Below are 27,964 nucleotides of genomic sequence, written 5' to 3'. Positions count from 1 at the left end.
ATTTACAAAACTACCTCCATAAAATTACATAATGGGGGAAGTTCGACCGGATGCACTGTGCTTTACCAGAACCACATGAAATTATTAGAACATAGTTCATTCAAGTAACTTTCTATTCAATAATTGAAACAAATGGAAAGAGGACAATTGAATATTAAATAAAGATGGAATTAATTGGGAACTCACGGAGTAATGCGATTCGTTCGGGGGCTCACCGCTGGAGTTGAAAGAGAGACAAGGATTAGAAAGGAAAGGAAGAGGAGCGTCTGATAATCCAGCGGATTCTTTGATGAGTGGAGTAGTAGTAGTAGTAGTGGAGGTTCCAAGGACATTGAAGTCAATCCGGTGAGAGTGAGGGAATCCAGAAGGTTGAGGTTGAAGAGAGTAGAAATTGCAACCAAAATCGTGAGGATGGTGGAATCGAAATTGCGAGGGAAGAAGAAAAGAGCATCACAGGTCGAAGTAGAGGAGGAATCAACACTGGTTAAACTGGTTTTGGTTGTACGAACAAAGAAGAATTAGGGTTTGAGAAGAGAAAGGGAAAATGGAGTGTACGAACAAAAAGAAGAAGAAGAAATGGAAAGGACGCGCTAAGAGAAGAAGATGGAGATGGATGGGTGAAATGGGTATGATAGGGTTTCGAAAATGGAGTGTACGAAGAAATGGAAAGGACGCACTGAGAGAAGAAGATGGAGATTGGATCGCGACTGAGAGAGAGAAGATGGAGATTGGATCCGCGACTAAGAGAAGAAGATGGAGATTGGATGCGCGACTAAGAGAAGAAGATGGAGATTGGATCGCGACTAAGAGAAGAAGATGGAGATGGATCCGCAAAATGGGTATGACAGGGTTTCTGTTGAGAGATAGGCCAAAGAAGACAAGAGAGCAAGAGAGAAGGGGGGAGGAGAGGGAGACTTGGCCGTTAGAGAAGAGGAGAAAGAAATTTGAAATGAGAGAGACTGTACATGTAGGGTTTTCATTAGATTTTTTTTTTTAATTTTGCTTAAATGGATTTAGAGAATTAATTATCTCGTTCACCGACTCATATTAGCGGTCCATTGGTCCATTGTTTTGTCCTTTTTTTTTCAACAAACAATCATATTTTTTTACAATATAGGACTAAAAAAGATAACTAATTTATATATATATATATATACATACAACATTCTCACCTACAAAGGGTATGTTTCTAATTTTCGTAACTTTATGCCTTAATATGGCAGTGTTGTATAATGCAAATCCATAATAGAAGAAATATCATTTACAGAAGAACCAAGAAAATGAAGATTGAATATAATGTACTTTAATAAAATTAAAACAGTTGGAGAGTCTTTGCATTCTTATATTGTACTAAGGATTTACATCGTTATTCATCAATAAAGTTTACTATTGAAATACTACATACTGGAGTTCCAACACAAACAGATGAAGAAAACAAAAGCACCGAAGGAAATGACAACAAAGCACCAAAGAACCAAAACCAAAAACAACATATCCAAAACAGCCCACAAAACAGGGAGAAAAAAACACAGAGAGAACAACTTTTCCACCTCAAAGCTCATAGCTCTTTAAAATATTTAAATAAGAAAGTTTTAACACTTCAAAATCATTGATTCTGTGGATATGAAAAGAAATTGACCAAACATTAATTCCAAAATCACAATTACAAATACGTTTGAATGTTCGATTTGACAAGAAGATATCCTAAACACGGCAGAAAAGTGTGAGAGAAGGGGAGAGGAGGGAGAAAGTAGAGAGAGAGAGGCAGAAGTTAGAGAATAAGTTGGGGGAAGAAATTTGAAATGAGAGAGAGAGAGAAGGGGAGAAGAGAGAGAAAGTAGAGAGAGAGGCAGCCGTTAGAGAAGAAGTGGGGAAGAAATTTGAAATGAGAGAGAGAGAAGGGGGAGGAGGGAAAAAGTAGAAAGGAGTTAGAGAAGAAAAGCCCATTTAAGAAACATTTGAATTATTTGTCATAAAGCCCATTTAAAACGCAAAAAAAAAAAAAATTAGAACTAAAACAAATATTTTGTTTTTAAAAATTAGACTAAAAAAAATCAAATTTCAAAGAGAAAAACTTAAAGGTAAAAAAATTGTCTAATAAGAACCATTAACTAAAAGGGTAACCCGTAAAGCAACAAAATTTTCAGTAAAGTTAGCAAAAAAAAATTTGTTTTTCAAATAATTATAATCCAAAATTTTCAAAAAATGTGAAATTTCATTTAACAAGACAAGAAATTGTGAACATTATTTTCTAATTTGGCCATGGATGAAAGTATGAAGCTTTTGTATAAAGAAGGTTTCGATACAAAAAAAAAGTAAAATAACAACTTACTTTGTCTACTCTAATTTGAGAGAGGAGTCCACGTTAGAAAAAAAGGATCCTACGGCTACGAAGCTTTTGCTTATTGTTTTTCTCTCTCTGCAAAAGGGAGCTCATGTTCAGCATATCATTTCAATGGCAGCTGGTAGAATATGGAATTTCCTTGGAAGAAACCCCAAGTGTTCCCATCAGATTGAACATATATGCTGCCGCTGCAAGAAACTTCTTCCACTTCGATCGAACGAACGCTGCATGAACAACAAAACAATAAACTGATGATAGTTGCATTGCAGACGAACAAGCTCAGAAGCAGAAATAGGAAGTTTTGATTGAGAAAAGGGCATCATTGCCAAACAATGAATTTTAATGAGGTGGAGCTGAAATGTGAAATCATGCTCAATCATATGTTCAACCATGGATGAGTTACATTGATATCGATTAATTGAGTTCATCAACGTTGACAAAGATTTAACAAGGAAAAAAGGATAATCATATCACTTTCTAATTTTGGTTGAGGATACATCAGAATGCCAGAAGTAAGAAGGTTTAACAATATTACTTTTCTTAGGGCTTCTCTGCTAGGTAAATAAAGCATCTCCATATAAGTTTGAGTGTAAGTTTTTCTCAAGCAAAAACTTGACAGAAATGAAAATCACAATGCTCCATGCAAATCCAGTTCAATTATAGTTTCTTCACCTCTGCTTCCACAAGTCTCCAACATAAAACAGACCGTTGGAGAGAGAAAATTGAAATACAAAATGGAAAATCTAGGCACATTATAATTTTTAAAGAGATGACTAACCTTCTTGATGTTACGTTTTTCACCGTCAAATATGTCCCATTGTATATTTTGTGTAAATTCAGAATAAAGTCATACCACTTGAAATCCTGAAGAATTACTACCTGCAAAGAAAAGCATCACATAGTTAAGAAGACAAGGAAGGAAAAAGTGATCAAATAAAATCCACAGAAACGAATTATACCTCTAGACTCCTGTTGGAAGGATCGGCATTTGGCACAATTTTCATACCACCGCCAAAGTATTTAGCATTTCCAATGCATAGAGCAGTTACTTGTGGATACAGCTCCCATTCACCGTCATCAACCTGTGAGTTATGGCATTCTACATAGATGAAATTAAATAAAGATGGTAAAAATGCAGTCACTGCCCCCTTCAAAATGGTCTACATTTTGAAACCACCTTGAGACGAATAGGATCGGTATTAGGGGTTATTTGGGTATTGAGGGCATAAATAGTTAGGGAGTGGGTTACATTTGGTTATAAATAGAGGGATAGGGGAATGGAGAAGAGAAGCAATATTTGGGTTTTAGGGCTTGAGATTGTGATCTCAAGAAGGGAGGATCCAAGTACCTCGAATAACTTGATTTATTGTTTAAATCTATTATCTTTTAGTTTAGGGATTGGAAAGAGAAGGATTGTGGAGTTTGTGATAATATTTTGGTACACTGGAGCTGGAAACAAAGAATATTAAAAAACACATACTGTTATACACAGTCTGATAATAATACGAATCACTAGCTTTTCTTCTTCTTTTTCTTTTTCTTCTCCTTTAATTTTTGTTATGGTTTTGTATTGAGTTTTGTGTTTTAGATTGTGAAGTATGGGGTAGCTAAACTCTTAATCCTAGGGATAGATGAAGACAGAGTTTATGAATTACTCTTTGTAATGCATCTGATTATTTGCTCTTAATCTTTTCATGTTTTTATGTGAATAACGTTTATAATATCTTGATCACAGATTAATTGTTGATTGGCCATGAACCCTAATCTTTGCATGACTAGAGTAGTTATGAACATGGAAAGAGATAATTAAGGATCCCTGAGGAGGTTGTTGAAAGAAATGGACCTAAAAACTTTTGTTTATTAATAAAAAGAAAAATGAACAGAGATTCATCTTCAACAGGGGTCTTGATGTTTAATTTAATTTAAATTGTGTATGAATTTTTAATTACGAGAATTTTCATATGTTGCAAGAGCACTATAGCCAAGGTATAGAGTGAGAGGGATAAGGTTTATATGTCTTAGAGAATGGAAAGATGGAATTTGTGCTAAAATTATTAGTGTTCCAAATACAATTATGAATTGGGTATAGTTGCATTCCTCCTTCTGCTTTGAATTGTGTTTCAGCTCTGAGAAAATACAAGACGCAAAGGTCACAAAAACCAAGTTACAAAGGCAAAATTGAATTGTGTTCGAACATAATAGTCTTTCTCGAAAAAACACTAAAGCTTGCATTATGCTAAGATCCACTTAGAATATAGGGATATTTAATGGCTAGTTTTTAAAGAAATAACCTACTGCCTTTATTTCCAAACCTGGTTTTTCTAAAATGAAAAAGGAAAACTATATTGGGTGGCAAATTAGTTTAGGTATTTTGCAAAAATGTCTTTAAGGTTTGTGATTTTGAAAATATAGCAAAAATAATCAAATCCAGGCTTTTATATGGGTGGGCTGGACTTTATTTGATCATTTTCACAAATAATAAAGTTATAACTTGTTTTACCATTTTTGCAAATGTCCCATGAAAAAAGTTAATGCTCAAGGATAGCATTTATTTGTGAATACTGGTTTTCAAGCATTGCAAACGGTGTGATTTGAGTTTTATGATTAACACTATTACTCAAACGAACCTATTTTGAAAGAAATTATAAATTATATTGTTCTAGGAAGCAATTCATCAGTAGAGACTAAAAGAATATAAAAAAAATATTTCTCTTATAGTGAAAATAAACTCTTTCATAACGACTTCGTTGAATGGTCTCACTATATTTCCAGGCAGCGACCGTTCTTGTTAAACACTTCAATTCAGCATGGTCTTTCCATAAGAAGATCAAGGAGACAACGGCAAAAATTACCTTTTTGACCACTGGTTAGATAAAGCACCAATTGGAGAAGTTTCTGAATGGTCTTGACCAACAAGCGAACAGTCTGGTAGGAAAATCTGGTACCATTAAGGATTAAACCAAATGCAAACGAAACCAAAAGTTTAAACATAAAAAACATCAATCCTAATAGAAGGATATACTTTTATCGCAGCCAGTCTTTCCAGGTGACTTCTGATCTTGAATCTTAAAAAGAAAGGAAAACAAAAGGATTTGAAGGAAAAAATAAAATAAAAATGGAATGAAGTAATGGAATTGTAGCTCAAACCAGATTTTACCTTAGTTGTCTGCTCCAACAAGTCCTCAATTGCGGAAGCGACATCAGGAACGTGTGAAGTTACTACAGAAGAATTTGATGTAGTTTGTTTTGTGGAATTCAAAATGCAGTCAGATTGAGTGGATCTGTTTCCAACAAAAGTGAATGCTTTTCTATGGCTTCGTCAAAGAACTTGCGCTTTTCTTCGTAGAACTTATTCGTTCAGCTGCTCCTATAAAGCTACTGTTAGTTCCAGCTGATTGGTCTCTCGGAATGGCAGAATGGATAGGAAACTGGGATATGCTTTCATTGGCTATCATTGGGGCAGCTTGAGTAGGAAATTGGCTGACAGTGCATAAGCCTGTCGCTCTGTCTTGAGCTTTAACTTCTTTTGGGCGATACAAATCAAGAGAGACAATCTTTCTCTGAAAGTTTTGTATTCAAACAAAATCATTCCATATCTAAGAGAAGAAATATCAACACAATGGGTCTAGAATTCTATCAGGATATGCATGTACGTGAACATATATAATTGAAAAGCAACAAAATCGCAAAGGTACCTGGCTGACACACTCATATATCCATTCAGCTGTAATGCATTGTTTGCCCAATTTACAAGCAGCCTCAAACTTTGTCCCATCGGTGAACTTGCATATTAGATGGGTTACCTTCTTTGTCAGCTTCTCCACAAACTTGGCCCCAAGTACAAAACACAGATTTCTTAACAATACTCTGTCTTTATCATCATATTGTGAAACACAAAATCGTATGTTTTCAAATCCAGGCAAAGGGACACAGCAAGGAAGAGGAGAATAGAGAATGTGCCCATTGGTATCCCACAAACATCCATCCTTCATAACGAGTTTATTTGAAATAGTCAGTAAACAAATAAAAACAAGATAAATATTCAATTCTCATTTCAAATATCAGTTTAAGATATTGAACATAATTAGGTTACGAAATAAATAATAAATATAAAATTAAAATTAAAAATCATCAGTAGTATCAAATTTCATAAAAAATGTTCTCACTTTTCCTCTTCTCATTAAGAAAGGTTCATCAAGACAAGTTCCATCTATCTTGATATTTTTACCACCGTCCATCCTTGTTATTTTGTTCCAAACTGCATTAGAATCTTTGTTGAAATCGCTAGAATCACTGTAACCAAATTTCAAATGTGGATAATGATAGGTTCTTTGAGAAAATCAAGCACGAGCAAAATTATTGTGTTAGAATTCTTCTTTTGAATCACTTGAATCAGAACTCCAATTCTTCATTTGGGAGGAAATTTGAGTTTCTTGCCTATACCAACTAGCCAACTAGTATATTTTTTCTTCACCTGTCTTCCTTGATGTGTACAAATGCATCCATGCAAAATTAGGATGAATTTCTTTCTTCTTCTTTTCTTTTTTAATTTTAAGGGTTCCCCAGTTAGATGTGTGTTGTTTAGCAATGCGAACAACTCACAAGGCTCCCTCTTCTGATCAGCATCACGAAAAAATTTCCAATTTTCCACCGATGGCAATCAAAGTTGGTCCAAACGTTTGCTCTAATACCGATAACAATTTGGTGTAGACCAAATGAGAGAATTTTATTAATATTTAAATTTGTGAATACAAGAAGACAAGTACTCTATTAAAATCAAACTAATCCTAATTAATAAAAGAAACTAATCCTAATCCTAATATATTAAGAATTTGACCATAATACCCTAATTCCTACTCCATAAAAAATCTTATGAGTTATAGTTCGTTCTTTAGTCCTCTTGTAATCAAGTTGACGAAAATGGTGGCAATTTAAAAAAAAAAAATTACTATAATTGATAGAGTTATAGTTCACAAAAAGAAAAATGGCCACACACCTGAGACTCTGTTTGTGTTTCACTAAAGCCGTCACATATGCCCACAGTCCCATCTTCAGTAGTAGAATTGCCCACATCTTCTTTTCTTTCAGCTCTGAGAAAATACAAGACACAAAGGTCTCAAAAACCAAGTTACAAAGGCAAAATTGAATTGTGTTCGAACATAATAGTCTTTCTCGAAAAAACACTAAAGCTTGCATTATGCTAAGATCCACTTAGAATACAGGGATATTTAATGGCTAGTTTTTAAAGAAATAACCTACTGCCTTTATTTCCAAACCTGGTTTTTCTAAAATGAAAAAGGAAAACTATATTGGGTGGCAAATTAGTTTAGGTATTTTGCAAAAATGTCTTTAAGGTTTGTGATTTTGAAAATATAGCAAAAATAATCAAATCCAGGCTTTTATATGGGTGGGCTGGACTTTATTTGATCATTTTCACAAATAATAAAGTTATAACTTGTTTTACCATTTTTGCAAATGTCCCATGAAAGAAGTTAATGCTCAAGGATAGCATTTATTTGTGAATACTGGTTTTCAAGCATTGCAAACGGTGTGATTTGAGTTTTATAATTAACACTATTACTCAAACGAACCTATTTTGAAAGAAATTATAAATTATATTGTTCTAAGAAGCAATTCATCAGTAGAGACTAAAAGAATATAAAAAAAATATTTCTCTTATAGTGAAAATAAACTCTTTCATAACGACTTCGTTGAATGGTCTCACTATATTTCCAGGCAGCGACCGTTCTTGTTAAACACTTCAATTCAGCATGGTCTTTCCATAAGAAGATCAAGGAGACAACGGCAAAAATTACCTTTTTGACCACTGGTTAGATAAAGCACCAATTGGAGAAGTTTCTGAATGGTCTTGACCAACAAGCGAACAGTCTGGCGGGAAAATCTGGTACCATTAAGGATTAAACCAAATGCAAAGGAAACCAAAAGTTTAAACATAAAAAACATCAATCCTAATAGAAGGATACACCAATGGGTCTAGAATTCTATCAGGATATGCATGTACGTGAACATATATAATTGAAAAGCAACAAAATCGCAAAGGTACCTGGCTGACACACTCATATATCCATTCAGCTGTAATGCATTGTTTCCCCCATTTACAAGCAGCCTCATACTTTGTCCCATCGGTGAACTTGCATATTAGATGGGTTACCTTCTTTGTCAGCTTCTCCACAAACTTGGCCCCAAGTACAAAACACAGATTTCTTAACAATACTCTGTCTTTGTCATCATATTGTGAAACACAAAACCGTATGTTTTCAAATCCAGGCAAAGGGACACAGCAAGGAAGAGGAGAATAGAAAATGTGCCCATTGGTATCCCACAAACATCCATCCTTCATAACGAGTTTATTTGAAATAGTCAGTAAACAAATAAAAACAAGATAAATATTCAATTCTCATTTCAAATATCAGTTTAAGATATTGAACATAATTAGGCTACGAAATTAATAATAATATAAAATTAAAATTAAAAATCATCAGTAGTATCAAATTTCATCAATAATGGCAGTTTCTACGCCAGCTATCCATTCAAAATTGGCTTCAAAGCCGTAATTTAACGCATTTAACAGAAGTGTGCATCAATACTTTCTCAATTCCAGAGAAAAATATATAAGAAGCATCTATTTGTTTGGCACAGGGATGGAGTGCAAACCTTTGGAGTTCAAGGGCAGTCATAGAAAGACTTCTTCAAATGTTGAACTCCAATTAATTTTGTCAATAAAGAAACCTCTCACACAATGATAGCACTCATATTTCCAAAATGTAGACAAAGTGAAGAAAAAAGAGAACAACCAAATATGTTTTCCAAGATAGACCACCCTTTTCTTTTCAGACCAACCTTAATGGATAGTCTGAGAAGGTAAATTTATGTTACCACCTTCCCCTAAACATCAAAAGGTCAAAATGATAGAACTGATTGAATCTCCATTTTCCAATTTAATAGTATCCACCATTTATGCCAATTGTTCTATACAGATGCAGAGTTAGGGAAACAAGTAGCAGAGCAGAAGCAGAATGAGTCATCGACCAGCCGCATCTGGTGGCCCAAAGGGAAAAAATAAGGATGTGACCATTTGATTGTGTGATGCCAGTTGAGGACAAGATCACGGCCATCACCTCATCAGACCAACAAAGCTGGGGTGGCAGAGACACTTGATGACTCAGTCACTATCACTCAGGACAAGAACAAGATCAACATCAACTCCAATAGCTACTTCTCCAAGAGGAATCTTAAATACTTGGCTAAGAAGAATTTCAAGAAACACAACATTAGAGATTGGCTTTGAGTTATTGCTTCAAACAAGGAGATGAATGTGTACGAATTGAGATACTTTAACATTGCCAAGAACAACGGGCGAGGGAGAAGACTGAGGTTCAAGTCCTATATTTTGGTACCGCCATTTGAGGTAGGATCAGTTGTAGCAGCCCTTTTCATCTAAAGGCTGTTTTAATTTATATTCCCATACCTTGTCTGCTTTTCCTATACATCAGCAAGAGTTCTCGAGTCCAACTCTAATTTACTTTTGATGATTTATTAACTATAAATCTTGCTCACATATTCCCCTTCTTTTGGTTGGTTTGAGGATACCTTTTTTTACACTGGGAGGACAGTTGTTGTAATCTTAGAAAACTGATGTGCGTTTGGTTTTGGAAAAAACAGTATCCATCCTTCATATTATAAGAGCGTGGCTCAACACAAAACTAAAGTCCCTCAAAATTCAAAGCTCCAACCCAAACACAATCCAAACTTGCAGTGGCTAAATGAAACAAAATATGCTATTCAACCTTGTGTGGACTTTTATGTCCAAAAAGGGAAACACAAACAAAACCCAATAGTAGAGCTCTAAAACGGAAATCACAAATATGATCTCAAAATATACATAAAAAATATTTGGGATTATGGAAGTCAAAAGTTGATGCATGTTTGTTAGTGTTCAAAAATAAAATGTAAAAAAAATTTGAAGGCATATTCCTCAAATGAAAAATGAAAATCGTAATTATTTCACATGCTAAATGACATTTGGCACTATCTTAAATTTTTTAGGAAAATTACTCCCCAAGTTTTGGTTTTGAAGAACACGTGTGTTTGGTTCTTGAGTTTTAAAAATGTACATTTTTAGTCTCCAGGTTTAGAAAAATAGACCCATTTGGTCATGCACCTTTTTAGTCTCTAAGTTTATAAAAATTGGTTTAGAAAGTCCCCAATATAACTTTATACATTTTTAAGGTAGAATAACTTCTTCTAAAAATTGGTTTTGAGAGTCTCCAGTATAACATTAAGCACTCAAGGATTAAAAGAGTACATTTTGAAAACTCAAGGACCAATAAACCTATTTCTATAAAATTGGGGACTAAAAAGGTAATTTTTCCATTTTTTTATATCATTCTCTTAACAGGATCGGAGTGTTAAAGAAACAGTAGATCTAGAATCCTATCTGCACCATTGACTTGCTTTTAAAATCATGGAGTTGGAGAAGTAATGAACTACTCTTTACTCAAGTCAATTGATATTGAATACAGGGCTTCTACTTTGTTATTTTTTTAAAAAATGGATGCTATTTACCACAATAATACATCTAAAACCTAAAGTGCATAGTGTACATTAATCATGCTGTTTGAAATAAGAGGAAAGAATCTTTACAACATACCCGATCTTCTGGAAAGGAACTAGAAAAACAAAATATTTTCCCCTTAAATACACATGATGACTTCCCATTTGAAACCATGAAATCACGCCCCATCTTTTCTCAACTCTTGTTTGTACCATTTGCTACACATTGTTGGCTTTTCTGGGATAATTTCATTTTCCTGTCTCCATTCACTTTTGTTTCACTTTTTTCTTCAATTCTTTCCACTGCTATTGACGTCTTTCCAATGCTAACATGAATATTTCCTTCTGACACATTTGATGGCACGATTGGATGAACATTTGGAACTTTATTTTGATCCATAACAATGGTGCTCATTTTACTAGATGCTGCAAAGTAAACAGCCAGAAAATTTAGAACAAGACAAACAGGCTAGGGATCTCCAAACAAATATTAGTCATGCATCCAAATGAAATGTGCAGTTATTCTGCATGATGGTAGTTTAAGGTTGCTATTCAAAAGACAGATAGCTTAGAATACGAGTCCTGCATATCAAACCTTTAGGAATAAGTTCATCATATGCCATGTGTCTACCAAGAATAGGGATCTCCTTCTTCTGACGGTCACACTCTTCAAGCCAGTTGGATCTAACCACATGAACAACTCCTGAAGTAGCAATATCTCTAACCTCCTTTTTCTCCCTGCCATTTGAAATATGATAAAACTAATTTTCAATTGGGTGGATAGACCATTCAAATGAAATCAAAAAGCTCACAGCACAGGCGAGCTCACAAATTCAAGCAATAAAGTTCACAAAACCTATGTTGCGATTAAAGTAAAAGGATAATTACATTTCTGACGAATCTCCAACTATTATGTGTGTTAATTTGTCATTGAAAACCATGTATCGGGAGCCTCCACCTCTGAGAATCATATTTACAATCTTCCGCATCTCAGAAGCTTCAAACCCAACAACTTTTATTCTACATGCTGACAAATATAGGTCGTTTTCTTCAGACTAAAAGTCATTTGCAAGACAATTAACAGTGTTTTCTTCATTCCTTCCCATCGTGACTGGCACTTCAACATCAACCTCATTTATAAAATTAGAAGCATCTGAAAACATAGACGTGCTCTGTGAAAGAGTAACTTTAACATCCATGTCTGAAAACCCAGGACCAGCAACTGCTGTGAATTTTGAATCGGTAAGAAATGAGGACGGTACAGCTTCCAAGTTCCCAATATCCTTTTCTTGGCTATTGTGAGCAGTCAAGCAACCCCTTGTCAATTTATTTGAAGTTCCAGAAACGCTACCAACAGGGTACAGCTCCTCATTAAAACATCCTATCAATTAAAAATGAGAATAAAAGGATTTGAAACAAGTTAGAAACTAATAAAATTATTAGACAAATAACTGCCAACAATTCAAATATCATATCGGTTTTCAAATATACAACCCGAACTACTACCTTTTCTGGCCATGGACTGATCAAACCATTTCCGAGTAACAATATTGATACGGCCCCACGTTCGTGCAACCTTGTACTTGTCACCTTCAGGAGCTTACTTAACCATTAAAGAAAACCTCTTATTCAAACAAGAATATTTAATACCAATAAGTAAACATTCTATGCAACTATTTAGAAATGGATTGTCTATGCAAGTAGCATGCTTGCAATAGCCATACAGATAAACGTTTGTGAGTGTGGTTAGTCATTCCCATCACTTAACCTAACCTAGAAACTAGAGAGATTGTCAAGGGAAAAAAAGTGATCAATTTTGTTCTTAGATGAAAAGATATAACATCTCTAGAGGCGGAAGACAAACCTTATGCAACTCAGTTCTGGTTAGCCTTCCTACATACTTTTGATGTTTGAATGTTTTATTTTGGAAGGAAAGATGGGGGTTGGTTAATCAGTTTCTGGAAGTGGAAGGGCTGTATTTTCTGGAGAGCAGAATTTCAGAAGTTGTTCAGTTACTTTAATCTTAGAAAGTGTTTTCCATTATCGTAAACTACTTTTGATGTTTGAATGTTTTATTTTGTACATGGTTATTGTCTGTAATAGTACTTGTTTGTTCTGTGTTTTCAAGACTAGTTTGAGTATTGTATTCTGTAATAGTTTGGTTGCTTAATGAACAAATAAGAACCATTACCTGGTGTTCTATCAGCTTCTCAATCAAGCATTCACATCTCAATAAGGTATTATACATGCAATCAAACAATCACAACATACATACCATTTACTCAAAACGACCTAAAACATGCTCAAAACGTGTCTAGGTTTCACTTGAACTTTCAAAACGACCTAAAACAGCTTACGTGTAGGTTCGTAACTCATAACCTACGAAAAAAGTTCAAATATTGTGAAAAAAGCACTACAAGACCCAAAATGGCAACCAAGTGTGTAAGTGCAACAAAATTAATTCAAACCAACCTAAAACATGCTCAAAACGTGTCTAGGTATTACTTGAGTTTTCAAAACGACCTAGGAAATCCTAAGTGTAAGTTCGTAACTCATAATCTACCAAGAAGGTTGAAAAAAGCATTTCAAGACCAAAAATGACAACCATGTGTGTAAGTGCAACAAACTCAATCTAACCTAAAATGAATTCAAAACGCGTGTACATCACTTGAATTTTCAAAACGACCAAGCAATGCTTAAGTGTAAGTTTGTAACTCACAACCTACCAAAATTTCCAAATGTGTGAAAAAAGTACTTCAAGACCCAACATGTCAATCAAATGTGTTTTAAACTTAGTTTCAAACCAACCTAAAACGAGTTCAAAACGTGTCTAAGTTTCACTTGAACTTTCAAAACGACCTAAAACAGCTTACATGTAGATTCATAACTCATAATTTATGAAAAAAGTTCAAATAGTGTGAAAAAAGCACTACAAGACCCAAAATGGCAACCAAGTGTCTAAGTGCAACAAACTTAGTTCAAACCAACCTAAAACGTGCTCAAAACGTGTCTAGGTATTACTTGAGTTTTCAAAACGACCTAGCAAATCCTAAGTGTAAGTTCGTAACTCATAATCTACCAAAAAGGTTGAAAAAAGCATTTCAAGACCAAAAATGACAACCAAGTGCAACAAACTCAATCTAACCTAAAATGTATTCAAAACGTGTGTAAGTATCACTTGAATTTTCAAAACGACCCAGAAATGGTTAAGTGTAAGTTTGTAACTCACAACCTACCAAAATTTCAAAAAGTATGAAAAAAGTACTTCAAGACCCAACATGTCAATCAAATGTGTGTAAAACTTAGTTTCAAACCAACCTAAAACGAGTTCAAAACGTGTCTAAGTTTCACTTGAACTTTCAAAACGACCTAACAAATATTCAATACAAGTTCATAAGTCATAACCTAGCAAAAAGTTCCAAATTTTTTAAAAAGACACTCCAAAACCCAAAATGTCAAGTGTGTAAGTGCAACGAACTTAGTTCTATACAAACCTAACAAGTATTGAAAACACGTATAAGTTTTCAAACACCTTAACAACGCTTAAGTGTAAGTTTATAACTCATAACTTACCAAAAATTTCAAAAAGTGTGAAAAAAAATCTTTCAAGACTCAAAATGGCAACCATGGCTGTATGTAAAACTAACTTAGTTTGTAACAACCTAAAAGGTGTTAAAAAATGTTTAAGTATCACTCGAACTTTAAAAACGACCTAATAATGCTTTAGTGTTACTTCATAACTCATAACCTACCAAAAAGTTCAAAAAATGTAGAAAAAGCACTCCAAAATCCAAAATGGAAACCAAGTGTGTAAGTGCAACAAACTTAGTCTCAACTTTAAAATTAGTGCGAGTTGGGAAATGTATTAACTCAAGCATGATGTAAAAACTTGAAACGACTTAAATATTTATTCACCATCACATAAAAACAGTAATTAAATATAGATAACATGTGTAAATAAAGGGAGAATCACCTTTCTAGCAGTAGCTTTACAGTAAGACCAAACACCATCCTCCTACTTGTAAATCTGCTCGATTGTCTACTTTGTTCTACACTCGTCATTTCACCGTCTCAGGCCATCCATTGAATTGGCCACCCAGCCTTGGCATACAAGAGTGTGTCTCAGCCTGTTAACAAATACCACTAAAACTAAGCAAGACGAAGAAAAAAGTTTTCAAAAAATTACCTAACTTTTAGGTCTTCATGTGACCTTTAAGTACTTCTGTCTTCTCCTTCACTCTTTGACAGATTGCTGAAATTATGTGTTTCTGCAATGTTTACCAGAACATGAAAGATTCATTACGAAAATAAATACCATGAATACAAACCATGAAGAAATAGTAAAACAGTCAATACAAGAAGAAAAAAGTTCACTTGAAAACGACCTAAAACAGTATCACTTGAAAAAAATGTGTCTAAGTATCACTTGAACTTTCAAAACGACCTAAAACAGCTTACGTGTAGGTTCGTAACTCATAACCTACGAAAAAAGTTCCAACAGTGTGAAAAAATGACTACAAGACCCAAAATGGCTACCAAGTGTGTAAGTGTAACAAACTTAGTTCAAACCAACCTAAAACGTGCTCAAAACGTGTCTAGGTATTACTTGAGTTTTCAAAACGACCTTAGCAAATCCTAAATGTAGGTTCGTAACTCATAATCTACCAAAAAGGTTGAAAAAAGAATTTCAAGAGCAAAAATGACAACCAAGTGCAACAAACTCAATCTAACCTAAAATGTATTCAAAACGTGTGTGTATCACTTCAACTTTCAAAACGACCAAACAATGCTTAAGTGTAAGTTTGTAACTCACAACCTACCAAAATTTCAAAAAGTGTAAAAAAAGCACTTCAAGACCCAAAACGGCAACGAAGTATGTAAGTGCAACGGACTTAGTTTCAAGCCATCCTAAAAAGAGTGCAAAACGTGTCTAAGATTTCAAACCGACCAAACAATACTCAAGCGTAAGTTCGTAACTCACAACCTAAAAAAATTTCAAAAAGTGTGAAAAAAAGTACTTCAAGACCCAACATTTCAATCAAATGTGTAAGTGCAACAAACTTAGTTTCAAACCAACGCAAAATGTGTTTAAAACGACCTAACAATCCTTAAGTGTAAATTCGTAACTCACAAACTAACAAAAAGTTCAAAATGCGTAAAAAATGCACTTTGAGACCTAAAATGGCAACCAAGTATGCGAGTGAAACAAACTTAGTTTTAAACAAATCTAAAAAAATTTCAAACCGTGTTTAAGTATCACTTGAACTTTCAGAACGACCTAATAATGTTTATTTGTAAGTTTGTCACTCATAACCTACCAAAAAGTTCAAGAAGTATGGAAAAAAAGGAAACACTACAGGACCCAAAATGGCAACCAAGTGCGCAAGTGCAACAAACTTAGTTCCAAACCAACCTAAAAAGTGGTCAAGGCGTGTCTAAGTATCACTTGGACTTTCAAAACAACTAAACAAAGTTTAAGTGTAAATTGGTAACCCATAGCCTACCAAAAAGTTCAAAAAGTGTGAAAAGGGCACTTCAAGACCGAAAATGGCAACCAATTGGATAAGGTCAACAAACTTAGTTTCAAACCAACCTAAACCGAGTTAAAAACGTGTCTAAGTATCACTTGAACTTTCAAAATGTCCTAAAACAGCTTACGTGTAGGTTCGTAACTCATGCCCTACGAAAAAAGTTCAAATATTGTGAAAAAAGCACTACAAGCCCCTAAATGGCAACCAGGTGTGTAATTGCAGCAAACTTAGTTCAAACCAACCTAAAACGTGCTCAAAACGTGTCTAGGTATTACTTGAGTTTTCAAAACGACCTAGCAAATCCTAAGTCGGTTTTTTCACATATACCTACACACTATATGTCTATATTCTTAATGCCAGAAAAGATGATTCATAAAGTGATTAATTGGAAGGTGGTGTCTTGTTCGCAAGAGGATGGTGGACTCAGCGTCGATGGTGCAACGTTAAAAAAATGCAACCTTCTTGCTAAATGGGGATGGAGATTTATAAATGAAAAGAATTCCCTTTGGGCTAAAGTGGTGAAGAGTATCCATGGAGAAAGTTAATTTGGATGGCATACTAAAGGAATTGTCACTTGCAGTCTCCATAGTCCCTGGATTAGCATTTCGAGATGCTAGCTTCAAGTGGATTCCTAGGCATTGTTCAAGTTCGGTGATGGTTGAAGAATAGCATTTTGGAATGATTTTTGGGCAGATGTTGTTTCTTTTCAAGATCATTTAGATTGTCTTTGAACTCTAATAATAGAGATGTAAAGGAGTTTTGGGACTCTTCCACTACTTCATGGGCTCTAAATTTCAGGAGACTTCTAAAAGTTGAAGAAATATATGAATTTCAAGTCTCCCAAAATAAAAGAACCTAGAAATCAGAATCAAATGGGAAGTTTTTGGTTCATTCATTAGTCAACCATCTCTCCATTGCCTCCCCAATTGAAAAACATTTATACTCGACAATTTGGAAGACAAAAATCCCTAGAAGAGTGAATATCACGCTTTGGAGAAAGCGAAATGGACTATGAACTGTGCAGAAGTTTTGCAAATGAAACCTTCCTCTCACAGTTTATCTCATCATATTTGTATGAGAAAGGGAGGTTTCATTTGCAAAACTTCTGCACAGTTCATAGTCCATTTCGCATTCTCCAAAGCGTGATATTCACTCTTCTAGGGCTTTCTGTCTTCCAAATTGTCGAGTACTTTGTTTTCAAGACTGTGTTAGAACCTGTTTTCTGTAAATGTTTGGCTGATTAATAAATTAGTAGAACACACTATTTGGTGTTCTATCATTTTGGTATCGGAGAAATCGAATCTATGAAGTTCTATATCATGGCTCAAAAGCGAATTGAGGAAAAGTTGGAAATGGTAGATCAAGAAATATCCGGCATTCGAGCAGAATTACATGATCTGCCAACAATCAAGGAAAACATGTCATCTTTGGCGAAGAGTATTGAGAGGTTAGGAGTACAGGCTGAGAAGCAACAACAGCAACCAGAAACACTGTTGAAATATATTGAAGGAATGATCAAAGGGAAGACAACGATGGAAGAAGTACTAGAAGGACCATCAAGTGAGTTGACAGCATGGTTGATGTCAGTGATTGGACGATGATGGGAGGAAAATCTGAGGAAAAACATACCAAGTTGGAGGGTGAAGATTCTGCAGGCGACCAAAGCAAATTTAAAAAAATTGAAATGCCAGTTTTTGTGGGAAATGATCCTGATTCTTGGTTTTTTAGGGCTGAGAGATACTTTCAGATACACAAACTGAGTGAGTCAGAGAAAATGACTGTGTCCATTATTAGTTTTGATGGAGCAGCTTTGAATTGGTATAGATCTCATGAAGATCGTGAACCGTTTGTTAATTGGGACGATTTAAAGAAGAGACTTATTGTTTGATTTCGATCGAGTCGTGAGGGATTAATTCTGGGAAGATTTTTAAAGATCAAGAAAGAAATTACAGTGGAAGAATATTGGAATTTATTTGATAAATCAGTAGCACCATTGCCTTTTCTACAAAAGGCTGTCTTAGAAGAAACATTTATGAATGGTTTGAAACCATGGATTAAGGTAGACATGGAATGTTGGGAACCTATGGGGCTTGCTCAAATGATGAAGTTGGCCCAAAAGATTGAGAACCGAGAAGTGATAATGGGAGAATCAAGTTTCAAACGTGCAGCGGATGGAAAATTCCAGGTTTCTGCTTGGTCAGTAGTAGTATCGATAGATTGCGACGCGACCAATAATTTTATATCTGAAAAGTTAGTAACTCAATTGTTGTTGCAGTCGCAGGAAACTTCTGATTATGGGGTTATTTTGGGGTCTGAATCTGCTGTAAAAGGGAAGGGAATTTGTAAACAAGTGGAACTGCTATTGGGTGAATGGAAGGTTGTGGATAATTTTCTGCCATTGGAATTGGGGGGGGGGGGGGGGATGTCATTCTTGATATGCAATGGCTACATACATTAGGAGTAACTGAAGTAGATTGGCGAAAACTTACCTTGACATTCATACAAAATGGGAAGAAGGTTGTATTAAGGGGAGATCCGAGTCTTACGAAGGCTAGGGTGAGTTTGAAGCACATGATGAAGACATGGACAGAACTTGATTAGGGATTTGTGATTGAGTGTAGATCTTTGGAAGGTGGAATGGCATTTGCAGCGTTGTATGGGGTTGATGAAGTGTCTACCATTCATGAGTCTATTCCAGCCGTGTTAGCTAAGTATGAAGATGTTTTTGATTGGCCTGGAGAGTTGCCACCACAACGTACCATTGAAGATCATATACATCTTAAGAAGGGGACTAATCCAGTCAATGTTCGACCTTATAGATATGCATACCAGCAAAAGGATGAGATGGAAAGATTAGTTGATGAAATGATGGCATCTGGCATAAAAACCTAGTACTAGTCCATATTCGAGCCTGGTCTTGTTGGTGAAAAAAAATGGTAGTTGGCGGTTTTGTGTAGATTATCGTGCGTTGAATAGTGTGACCGTTCCAGACAAGTTTTCTATTCCAGTAGTAGAGGAATTTTTTGATGACTTAATGGGGCTAATATATTTTCGAAGATTGATCTCAAGGTGGGATATCATCAAATTAGAATGTGTAAAAAGGATGTGGAGAAAACAGCTTTTAGAACTCACGAGGGGCATTATGAGTTTCTTGTCATGCCTTTTAGGCTCACCAATGCACCATCAACATTTCAAGCTTTGATGAATAGTATCTTTAAACCTTACCTACGCAGGTTTGTCTTAGTCTTTTTTGATGATATTTTAATTTACAGCAGAAGTTTGGATGAAAATCTTCAACATTTAGAATGGGTGTTAGAGGTGCTGCGAGAGAATAAATTATATGCTAATATGCACAAGTGTGGGTTTGCCAAAATGAAAGTGGAGTATCTTGGCCATATAATTTCGGGCAAGGGTGTAGAGGTCGATCCGAGAAAATTAGATCTATCAAAGAATGGCCCGTGCCCACAAATGTCCGTGAAGTTCGTGGATTTCTTGGGTTGACAGGATATTATCGAAGATTTGTAATGAATTAGGCTGCTCCTTTGACTCAATTATTGAAGAAAGGAGCTTATGAATGGACTGTTGTAGCTGCTGAAACTTTTGAGAATTTAAAGATGGCTATGATGACTCTCCCAATCTTAGCACTGCCAGATTTTTCCTTACCATTTGAAATAGAGACCGATGCTTCTGGATACGGGGTAGATGCTGTCTTAATTCAAAATCATCGGCCAATTGCTTATTTTAGCCTGACATTAGCTATGAGGGGTCGTGCTAAACCAGTTTATGAACGGGAATTTATGGCTGTAGTTTTGGCTGTGCAATGTTGTAGACCTTATCTTTTGGGCAGGAGGTTTGTAGTGAAAATTGATCAACGATCATTGAAACTTTTATTGGAACAAAGGGTTATCCAACCTCGACATCAGAGGTGGATTGCTAGGCTTCTTGGCTACAATTTTGATGTCGTGTATAAACCGGGACTAGAAAACAAAGCAGCAGATGCCTTGTCTCGTGTTCCCCAACTTAATCAACTTACTGTGGAGATCAGTTAAATTGGCAGTCCCCAACACTGAAGTTGACCCTAAATTAGTCCAAGAAATTAATGGATGGATCTGAATGTCTTGTTCAATGATGAAGATATTCTCCCTATTAAAATTCCCCTGGATTTGCCTAATGATTTAGTGTCTATAGTCGGTGATTGTGGAATCATTATGGCTTAAATTAGATGTGCAACTGCCTTTTCCTCCTCCCAGTCATTATGAAGGTTGTCTCCTGGAGCACTAGGAGTTTGAACGACCCCTCTAAACGTGCACTTAAAAAATTCATCAACTATTGTAGTCCTAATGTAGTCATGATTCAAGAATCTAAGAAGGATACCTTGAACTCAATGCTAAGTTTGACTGCTCCCTTCGGAGTGACAAGTCTCGTTTTTCCCCTAGTGTGGAACGGGGAGGATTCCTCCTATTTTCAAAGCCCTCATCAAACTCAATGCTATGTCTAGAACGCTAAGAGTAGGTGGTCTGCTTTTGGTTAGGCCAAAAGTGAAGTTTCCCTTCATTTTTTTATGGGATTTTTCTGATGTATAATGCATATGTTCTTTGTTTTTTTTAGCTCTTAATTGTCTCGCTGTCTTAAGTTTTACATTTGCAAGTCTCTCTTTTCTTTCTTTGGTACGCACACAATAACCGATGGGGTAACCTTTCTATGGTTCTACACTTAGTTTCTAAGTTTGACTGCTCCCTTCGAAGTGACAACAAGATTTGTTAATGCCCACCCTTTCTAAAGGGATTTAGTTCATTGTGGCTAGACAAGAGGCTCCAAACTCATGTTTGACAAGACAAATTTGTTAAAACCATCTCAATTTCTAAAGAGTACCTCCTATCCTTTTTTAACTCTATCTAGGCTAGGTTTGGACTAAGCGCATCATAGGTAAGTCATGGCAAAGAAACAAAGGAAGACAAAGCTAGAAAAGTATCCATGCACTTATTTATTATATGCATGCAATCAAGCATTCACAACACACGTACCATTTTCTCAATCATGCATTCACATCTCCATAAGATATCGCTAAAAATGGGCTTAAACCAAAAAACACTGGCAGCTTATTCTCAAATTTCAGCACATATACTCATCAACATTCAGAATTTTACATCACAAACCCAAGCTCAGTGATCAAGGGTTGCTAGTCATGCTTTTTATGCAAGATCTAAGTAATCTAAGAAGGTATAGTGCTCATTATTGTAAGGAAATTTTTTTTAGAAATTTTGAAATTTGGGCAAAATTTGAACCTCCAAGTTTAGACTAAACATGCAAGCAATTGCCCACCCCCACTTAAAAAATTGCAAACTTTTGAAAATCAAAATAAAGGGAGAAAAATAAGGGAGAACTTTGGACTCCCCTGGAAGGATCGACATCCTTGGCTTTGGTTTGAAGCTTGCATGGATAAACCTCTTCATTCCTTTTTCATTGATTATTCATCCTTGTTCCTGAAAATCAAAGAAAGTTCTCTCAATTTCATTTATTACTAAAATTAGGATAATTATATTAACTGTATTTTAACACTTTTGGTAGTTTATGTTTTGGGTGTATTTTCAATGGTATTTTTATATAAAGTACAAAGTTTATGGGTATTCTGTATAATTTAGCCTTGAAATTTCTCAGACATGCATCAAATCAAAATTTCAAAACCATCGGTATACTTATGGAACCTCTTTAACAAAAAAAAAAAAAAAAATCAAACCCATGAAGTCTAACTAACCGAACACAATTAGATTTCTAGTAGCAGTAATTTACCAGAAACATAAATTAATAGTTAGAAAATAATTGCATGGCATTTCTATAAATTTATCACATGATCTTTCTTCTTCCTTTTTTTCTTTCCTTTTTTTGATAGAACTCTAACTAAGTTAGTTAGGCTTCTACATGTAGCAGTTAATTAAAATAGAGACAGAAACTATAGATTAACAAACAATTGGAAGGCCTCTCGATCAATTTAATACACAATAAGTTCATACTTGTGTCGTTTTGGAAGTATGAAAAACGAAAAATCGCTATTTTCCCTAAACGAGAAACCTCTTCATTCCTTTTTCGTTGATTATTCATCCTTGTTCTTCAAACCTCAAGCCTTAAAATTGAGGCAGTAGAGGAAATTCTCTCAATTTACTTCAAAGGAAGGATCATGTTCTCTCCTACAAAGGGTGTGTTTCTAATTTTCATAACTTTATGACTTAATATGGCAATGTTGTATAATGCAAATCCATAATAGAAGAAACACCATTTGCAGCACAACCAAGAAAAATGAAGATTGAATATAATGTAATGCAATAAAATTAAAATACTAAAGAATCTTGTGGTCCCTTCCTTTTCTTCTTTGTTTTTGATAAAGTAACTGCATTTATCACACAAACAATTAGATAGAAGACTTAAAACCCTAATCTGCATCGGACTAAGTTGATATTTTTCCTCTTTCTTTGTAAGTTAAAAACCACATGAGTTTGACACTGATTACTACCACCACAAGTCATTTAACTTCTTCAACTGCCTCATACTTTTCACACGAAACTGCGTCATACAAATTAACCCATAATAAAGCTACCCAAATTCCAAACCCCATCCGATTGGTTTCTGAAATCAGTAACTCTCATGGAAGGAAAAACTTGGACAGACTGATGCATAAATTGAGAAATGAAAGTTTGAAAAAGATTCTTACATCTTTGTCTATTAGAAAAAAAATCGATTTCTTGCAGTAGAATCGTTGTTCCCTACCATTCTCAAAACAGCCTGAATAGCCATGTTAAGAACACCGAGCCCAACACTGAAGTTGAAAGAGGAGAAAAAACAGCATGTTGAAACAAATGAAGGTTAAACCAAAAGGATTGAACTATAGTTTCCAAAGTTTTCATTTCTCTTATATTCACGTAATAGTAATAGTAATAGTAATTCCTCATTCAAACAACCACTTTTGTTTCAACAAAGAGGACAAGGCTTACGATCCCTAAATAGTTAGCAGTATTGCTATTTGGAGAAAATGTTAAAGTTAAACAGCTGACAATACCTTCCAGCCCCTACCACTACTATCTTTTGGTTAACAAAATCACTCAATGGCTGCCCTTGAGCTCTCACATTTCCCAATAGTCCAGCGAGAGCAACACCAGCAGTTCCCTTTATGAAATGAAATAAACGAAAATGAATGTCCTTTTAAGTAATTATCAACTGCATGAATACAACATGAACTACTCACTTGTATGTCATCGTTGAACATGCAGAACCTCTTACGATAACGTTGTAATGTTTCAAAAGCCCATTTCATTTGAAAGTCCTCAAACTGGCATCATTCAAAATCAAATTGCGAGATTACGATACTGATTACTGGCAGTGAACACAGTTAAAAATTTGATATCTTAACCAATAAACCTGAACAATAGCTTTAGGCCAACATGTATCCACGACTTCCATAAATTCATCAACAATAGATAGATACTCTTCTCCCTCCAATCTAGGTATTCCTATTCCCTGAACTCCAAGGTCACCGAGGCCAAGAATACGACTTCCATCTGTCAAGACAATCACGTCAACCTGTAGTTGGAAGAAGAAAATACAATGAACTTCAAATATGGTGTTGCCGGAAATTAAAAGGGATTTTCATTTTTATTTTGCTCAAAATCAATGCTCTTGAGCTTTTAATGTCCCGAGAAATGTGAAAGTTTCCCAATATATCGTGTATGGAATTTTAAACTTTTCAAAGAAAACAAGGGTGATCAACATACAAAAGCCTCCTGTGGATAGAAAATTAATCAAACGAAAATTCGATTGTTCTGTAGCAGTTTGACTTTGTTGTCAAGAAAATTAAGAGTGATAAGAAGGCGAAGGAGTGACTTTGAGTGGTGGCAATTAGACAGCCAAGCAACTACACTCAAAGTTGCAGGTCAAATAGGCAGCAGGAAGAAACAAAGAAGAAGAAGAAGAAGAAAAGTTTTCGATCTATCAAACGTGATCAACATACAATAGAAAGTCATTTAAATTATCCAAATATCTTTTGAAGTAATTTTAACAATTTCAAAATAACTCTTAATCATGCTCTAAATATGGAATGAATTATCTATTCAACTACAAATACAAAAGTTTTCCTAAATCACTCTAACTAATTATACAAATTCCACAACACATAGATCACACGCTTCCCAAGAACCCACAAAATTATTCAATGCGGCATTTCACCAAACAGCTGGTGGATGGGGACAACAAAAACAAGTGTTTAACAAAATTATCTTAGAAACAAACACATTAATATTACCTGAAGATGGAACTCCAATTGAACAGCCTTGAAAAAGTGATGGAAAAACAAACAGAACATAAAGATTGTGGGACTCCTCAACTCCAATAAATCCTGCAATGGAAAAATGGGTTAGAAGAAGGTGGAAAAGCATAGTAGAGGATGATGATAATGAAAATGGGTAGTAATGTTTTTCGGTAGCTATCTTTTTCTTCTCTTTTTTTTTTCATGTAGTTGATGGTTGTTCTTGATTGTCTTTATCTTTTTTTTTTTTTTCCTTTTTTGCTTTTGGGAAAAAACAGTTTGTTGAATAAGAGGTGATGATGCTGGTGAGGGAATTTATTAAAGTAATGAATACTTTTTGGAGGACTTAAACAAGTAAAAGGACGAAATGTATAATTAGTTAGAGGAGGACTTAAACAAGTAAAAGAACCAAATGAAGCAAGCTCAAGCAACAAATTTTCTGTTAAGTAAGCATAAATATTAACTAGAGACTTAAATAAAATATTTCACCACCACCACCACAACAACAACAAAAAACCCAAATATATCGCCATTGACAACAGAAACAGATCAATATAAGCACAATACATTACATGGAAAATATGGAGATAAACGACATGAAGGTTTCCCTTTCACTTACAAAGAGAATCATTAAGTAACTTCTCGTTGTTAGTACCAATATCTAGCATTACTGGAAGAATCTGTCAATTAAACAAGAGTAAACTTAATGAAATTCAAAAAGTGGGGTTAAGAAAAGTTGCTAAAAAAATGTCAACATTAAATGATATTAGTATTCTTAGATAATCTACAAATTTCATGAAGAAAAGACTGCAGACTTGAGAGTTACCCCCACAATCAGGAATACTTGCTGGAACGGGAAAAAGATATCGGCAAATTCTAAACACGGCACACTAAAACTCTCACTCTCCTGGTTCATGCCTAAAATCACATGTACATGTCAATGCTGATAGTGCCTCTTTCACTGAAACAAACCAAATTTCAGTACCAACTAAGATTCAGAAAATAAGGTATTTAAGATGCAGAAAATAAGGTATTTAAGATGCAGGAAATAAGATAGTTAAAATGCAGGAAATAAGGTAGTTAAGATGCAGAAAATAAGGAAACACCCCACATCACTACAGTGCATAACAAATCTATCACATAAGCACAAAGATAAATACCGAGTGTATTAGTTGAAACTTAGCAAAAACAAAAAGGACATAAGCTTATTCTCAAAATTCAGAATCTCACGTCACAAACCCGAGCTTAGTGCTCAAGGGTTGACAGTCATGCCTTTTATGCAAGATCTAAGAAGTTATGATGCTCGTTATTGTAATGAAAAACTTTTGAAAAATTTTGAAATTTGGGCAAAATTTGAAATCCCCCAAGTTTAGACTAAACAAGCGAGCTATTATCCACCCTTCGCTTAAAAAATTTCTTGGAAGTAGCCCAACATGAGAAGATAAAACAATCTGAATGCAGGCAATCCTATAAACAATTAAAACAATAGCCACAACTGATTGAAATCAAGTTGGATAAACAACCATTGGATGAAGGGAGGGCGTTGAGCTTGTCTAAGAAAAACATACTCTTTGAGGGTTTATGCCAGCAGCAGCAACATACATATCCAGCTTTCCTGTAGGTATTCCTATACCCTGTAGGTTCTCACCTGCAATTTGATGTACTCCTTTTCTTTCTTCTTCATCTCATGTATTTGTTGAGTTCTTACTTGCTTTGCACACAAACAGAAAACAACATTAGTACTAAAATTATTACATAGAAACTAGTATCTATCTCACAGCATCCAACTACCATAACCTGATTGCCAATAACCCTTCTCTGGAGTTCAACATTTTCCTACTGTAGCTTGTCAATTTGAGCTTTAAAAGCAGCCTTACCTTTGGCTTCCTGTGGAAAAGAACTTCCTTGTTCAATGTTAAATAGAGAGAAATCATGGAATTTAGACAAGTCTCGAGATTGTACTATTCGTGTAACTGTTGCAATCTCCCTATCTTTAACTTGTACTACCGACTTTAGCCTCTCAACTTTGGTCTCCAACCTTGATATATCTTAATGTAGCCTGCCACAAGAAAATAAAGGTGACTGAATACAGGGAACCATGGTTGTGTGAAGGAATATTAAAAAGCTTTGCAACATCATTACCCTGAAATGAACTACATTTATTCCATATCTTAAACCAATCTCCCATAACAAGAAATGAACCAAAATTAGAAACAGTAGCTCTTTCAACACTACCGAAAGACATAATCTCACGAAGACACTTGGCAATAAAATCGAATCTTTAACGCATCACCATTCTCATCAAATGTTAAACAAATCTCCTCTTGATTCCAATTATTTGATAAGCGAGAAACAAAATAGATCATATTAAGTAACACAAATTCACGAAAAATCAAACATAATAGATCATTAAATTGAAATGTGACGGTAGACTTGACTAAGCCTGATCCTCTTAGCTCAGAAGACAAGGACGGGTCGTGTTATGAGAAATGTCAAGGTAGACTAAATCTCATGTAAGTCACTAGTCAAATAAACCAACAGCTAAAACAAAGCAAAACAATAACAAAAACCCACAAAGATGTTGTAACGACAGTAAGACGTATTGGTTATGATAAACATATACTACTATGAGTTAGGAAGATCATGGATCCAGCCAAAATTATAGATGAATCAGTGATAATCAAAAGTTGAAATCAGTGATATCGAATATTTCTTTAACCCAATATGTTTAAGGTTGCATTTTGTTGTTTCCACACACATCTTGTGACTATGATCAAAGCATTGAAAGTGCAAGAATATAAGTTATAGAATAGATAGATTCAAATATATTAGCAATATTTTTTGCGGTACATCAGAGATTTAGAAGTAAGAAATTATATGAATGATAAATCAAAATAGTTCAGAGACATGGCACCTTTTCCTCACGTAGCTCCACTAAAACAAAGTGGTAAAGGGGAGAAAGCTAAAATGTGGCAAATGCCTTCTTCGCTAAAATGTGGCAAATGCCTTCTTCTTTCAAACATGAAGAGATTGATCACAAAGTCAAGTTGAAAGCTAAAAAAACTTAAGCCTCTATTTGGCAACAATTTTGTTTCACAAAATTATGCTTATGAAAATTACTTATGACTAAACTTCTTTGAACAATTGATAAAAATGTTCTTGAAAACTACTTTTTCTTTCCTAGTCTTTGAACAGAAGAAAACAAACAAAACTAAAAGCAAA

At 34.9% G+C, this 27,964-nt stretch overlaps 2 protein-coding genes and 1 pseudogene across 11 annotated transcripts; all 3 read right to left on the bottom strand.

Annotated features, from left to right (window-relative positions):
* Nucleotides 1-2,267: 2,267 nt before the first annotated feature.
* LOC116405597 (sphingoid long-chain bases kinase 2, mitochondrial-like) lies at nucleotides 2,268-5,545 on the bottom strand. Its single transcript, XM_031889532.1, has 6 exons — nucleotides 5,502-5,545; nucleotides 5,197-5,282; nucleotides 4,415-4,470; nucleotides 3,304-3,504; nucleotides 3,123-3,223; nucleotides 2,268-2,568 (listed from the first exon to the last, which is right to left on the bottom strand). Exons 1-6 carry the CDS (start codon nucleotides 5,543-5,545, stop codon nucleotides 2,448-2,450), a joined length of 609 nt encoding a protein of 202 aa, XP_031745392.1. The 3' UTR covers nucleotides 2,268-2,447.
* On the bottom strand, nucleotides 5,038-17,364 carry LOC116405596 (annotated as a pseudogene).
* Nucleotides 17,365-21,011: 3,647 nt separating this feature from the next.
* LOC116405600 (NAD-dependent malic enzyme 2, mitochondrial-like) lies at nucleotides 21,012-26,887 on the bottom strand. Of its 10 annotated transcripts, none has more exons than XM_031889541.1 (11): nucleotides 26,705-26,887; nucleotides 26,540-26,629; nucleotides 26,311-26,453; nucleotides 25,569-25,703; nucleotides 25,362-25,422; nucleotides 24,740-24,832; nucleotides 23,860-24,021; nucleotides 23,687-23,770; nucleotides 23,501-23,607; nucleotides 23,156-23,260; nucleotides 21,044-21,932 (listed from the first exon to the last, which is right to left on the bottom strand). In XM_031889541.1, the coding sequence occupies exons 5-10, from the start codon at nucleotides 25,371-25,373 to the stop codon at nucleotides 23,167-23,169; spliced, it is 552 nt and encodes a 183-aa protein (XP_031745401.1). In that variant the 5' UTR covers nucleotides 25,374-25,422; nucleotides 25,569-25,703; nucleotides 26,311-26,453; nucleotides 26,540-26,629; nucleotides 26,705-26,887; the 3' UTR covers nucleotides 21,044-21,932; nucleotides 23,156-23,166. The 10 variants fall into 10 exon arrangements, 9 of the variants coding, with proteins under 9 accessions (XP_031745403.1, XP_031745400.1, XP_031745401.1 ...); XM_031889542.1 differs by having other exon boundaries at nucleotides 25,569-25,660; XM_031889535.1 differs by lacking the exon at nucleotides 25,362-25,422.
* Between the last annotated feature and the right edge of the window lie 1,077 nt (nucleotides 26,888-27,964).

Source organism: Cucumis sativus, unplaced genomic scaffold (genome assembly GCF_000004075.3).
Source record: "Cucumis sativus cultivar 9930 unplaced genomic scaffold, Cucumber_9930_V3 scaffold122, whole genome shotgun sequence".
Taxonomy (NCBI): Eukaryota; Viridiplantae; Streptophyta; class Magnoliopsida; order Cucurbitales; family Cucurbitaceae; genus Cucumis; species Cucumis sativus.
The sequence above is the reverse complement of the archived record's forward strand: the minus strand, read 5'-3'. Positions and strand labels throughout refer to the sequence as shown.

Coding starts and splice junctions, on each gene's coding strand:
- LOC116405597 (XM_031889532.1), bottom strand. CDS start 5,545: ATGTCGCTTCCGCAATTGAGGACTTGTTGGAGCAGACAACTAAG. Junction 3,505..4,414: donor ACTATACCCAATTCATAATT/GTATTTGGAACA, acceptor TTCAAAATGTAG/ACCATTTTGAAGGGGGCAGT. Junction 3,224..3,303: donor CTTCCAACAGGAGTCTAGAG/GTATAATTCGTT, acceptor TTTTCTTTGCAG/GTAGTAATTCTTCAGGATTT.
- LOC116405600 (XM_031889535.1), bottom strand. CDS start 25,658: ATGAACCAGGAGAGTGAGAGTTTTAGTGTGCCGTGTTTAGAATTTGCC. Junction 23,771..23,859: donor GGCCTAAAGCTATTGTTCAG/GTTTATTGGTTA, acceptor GAATGATGCCAG/TTTGAGGACTTTCAAATGAA. Junction 23,261..23,500: donor GTAGTGGTAGGGGCTGGAAG/GTATTGTCAGCT, acceptor TTTCAACTTCAG/TGTTGGGCTCGGTGTTCTTA.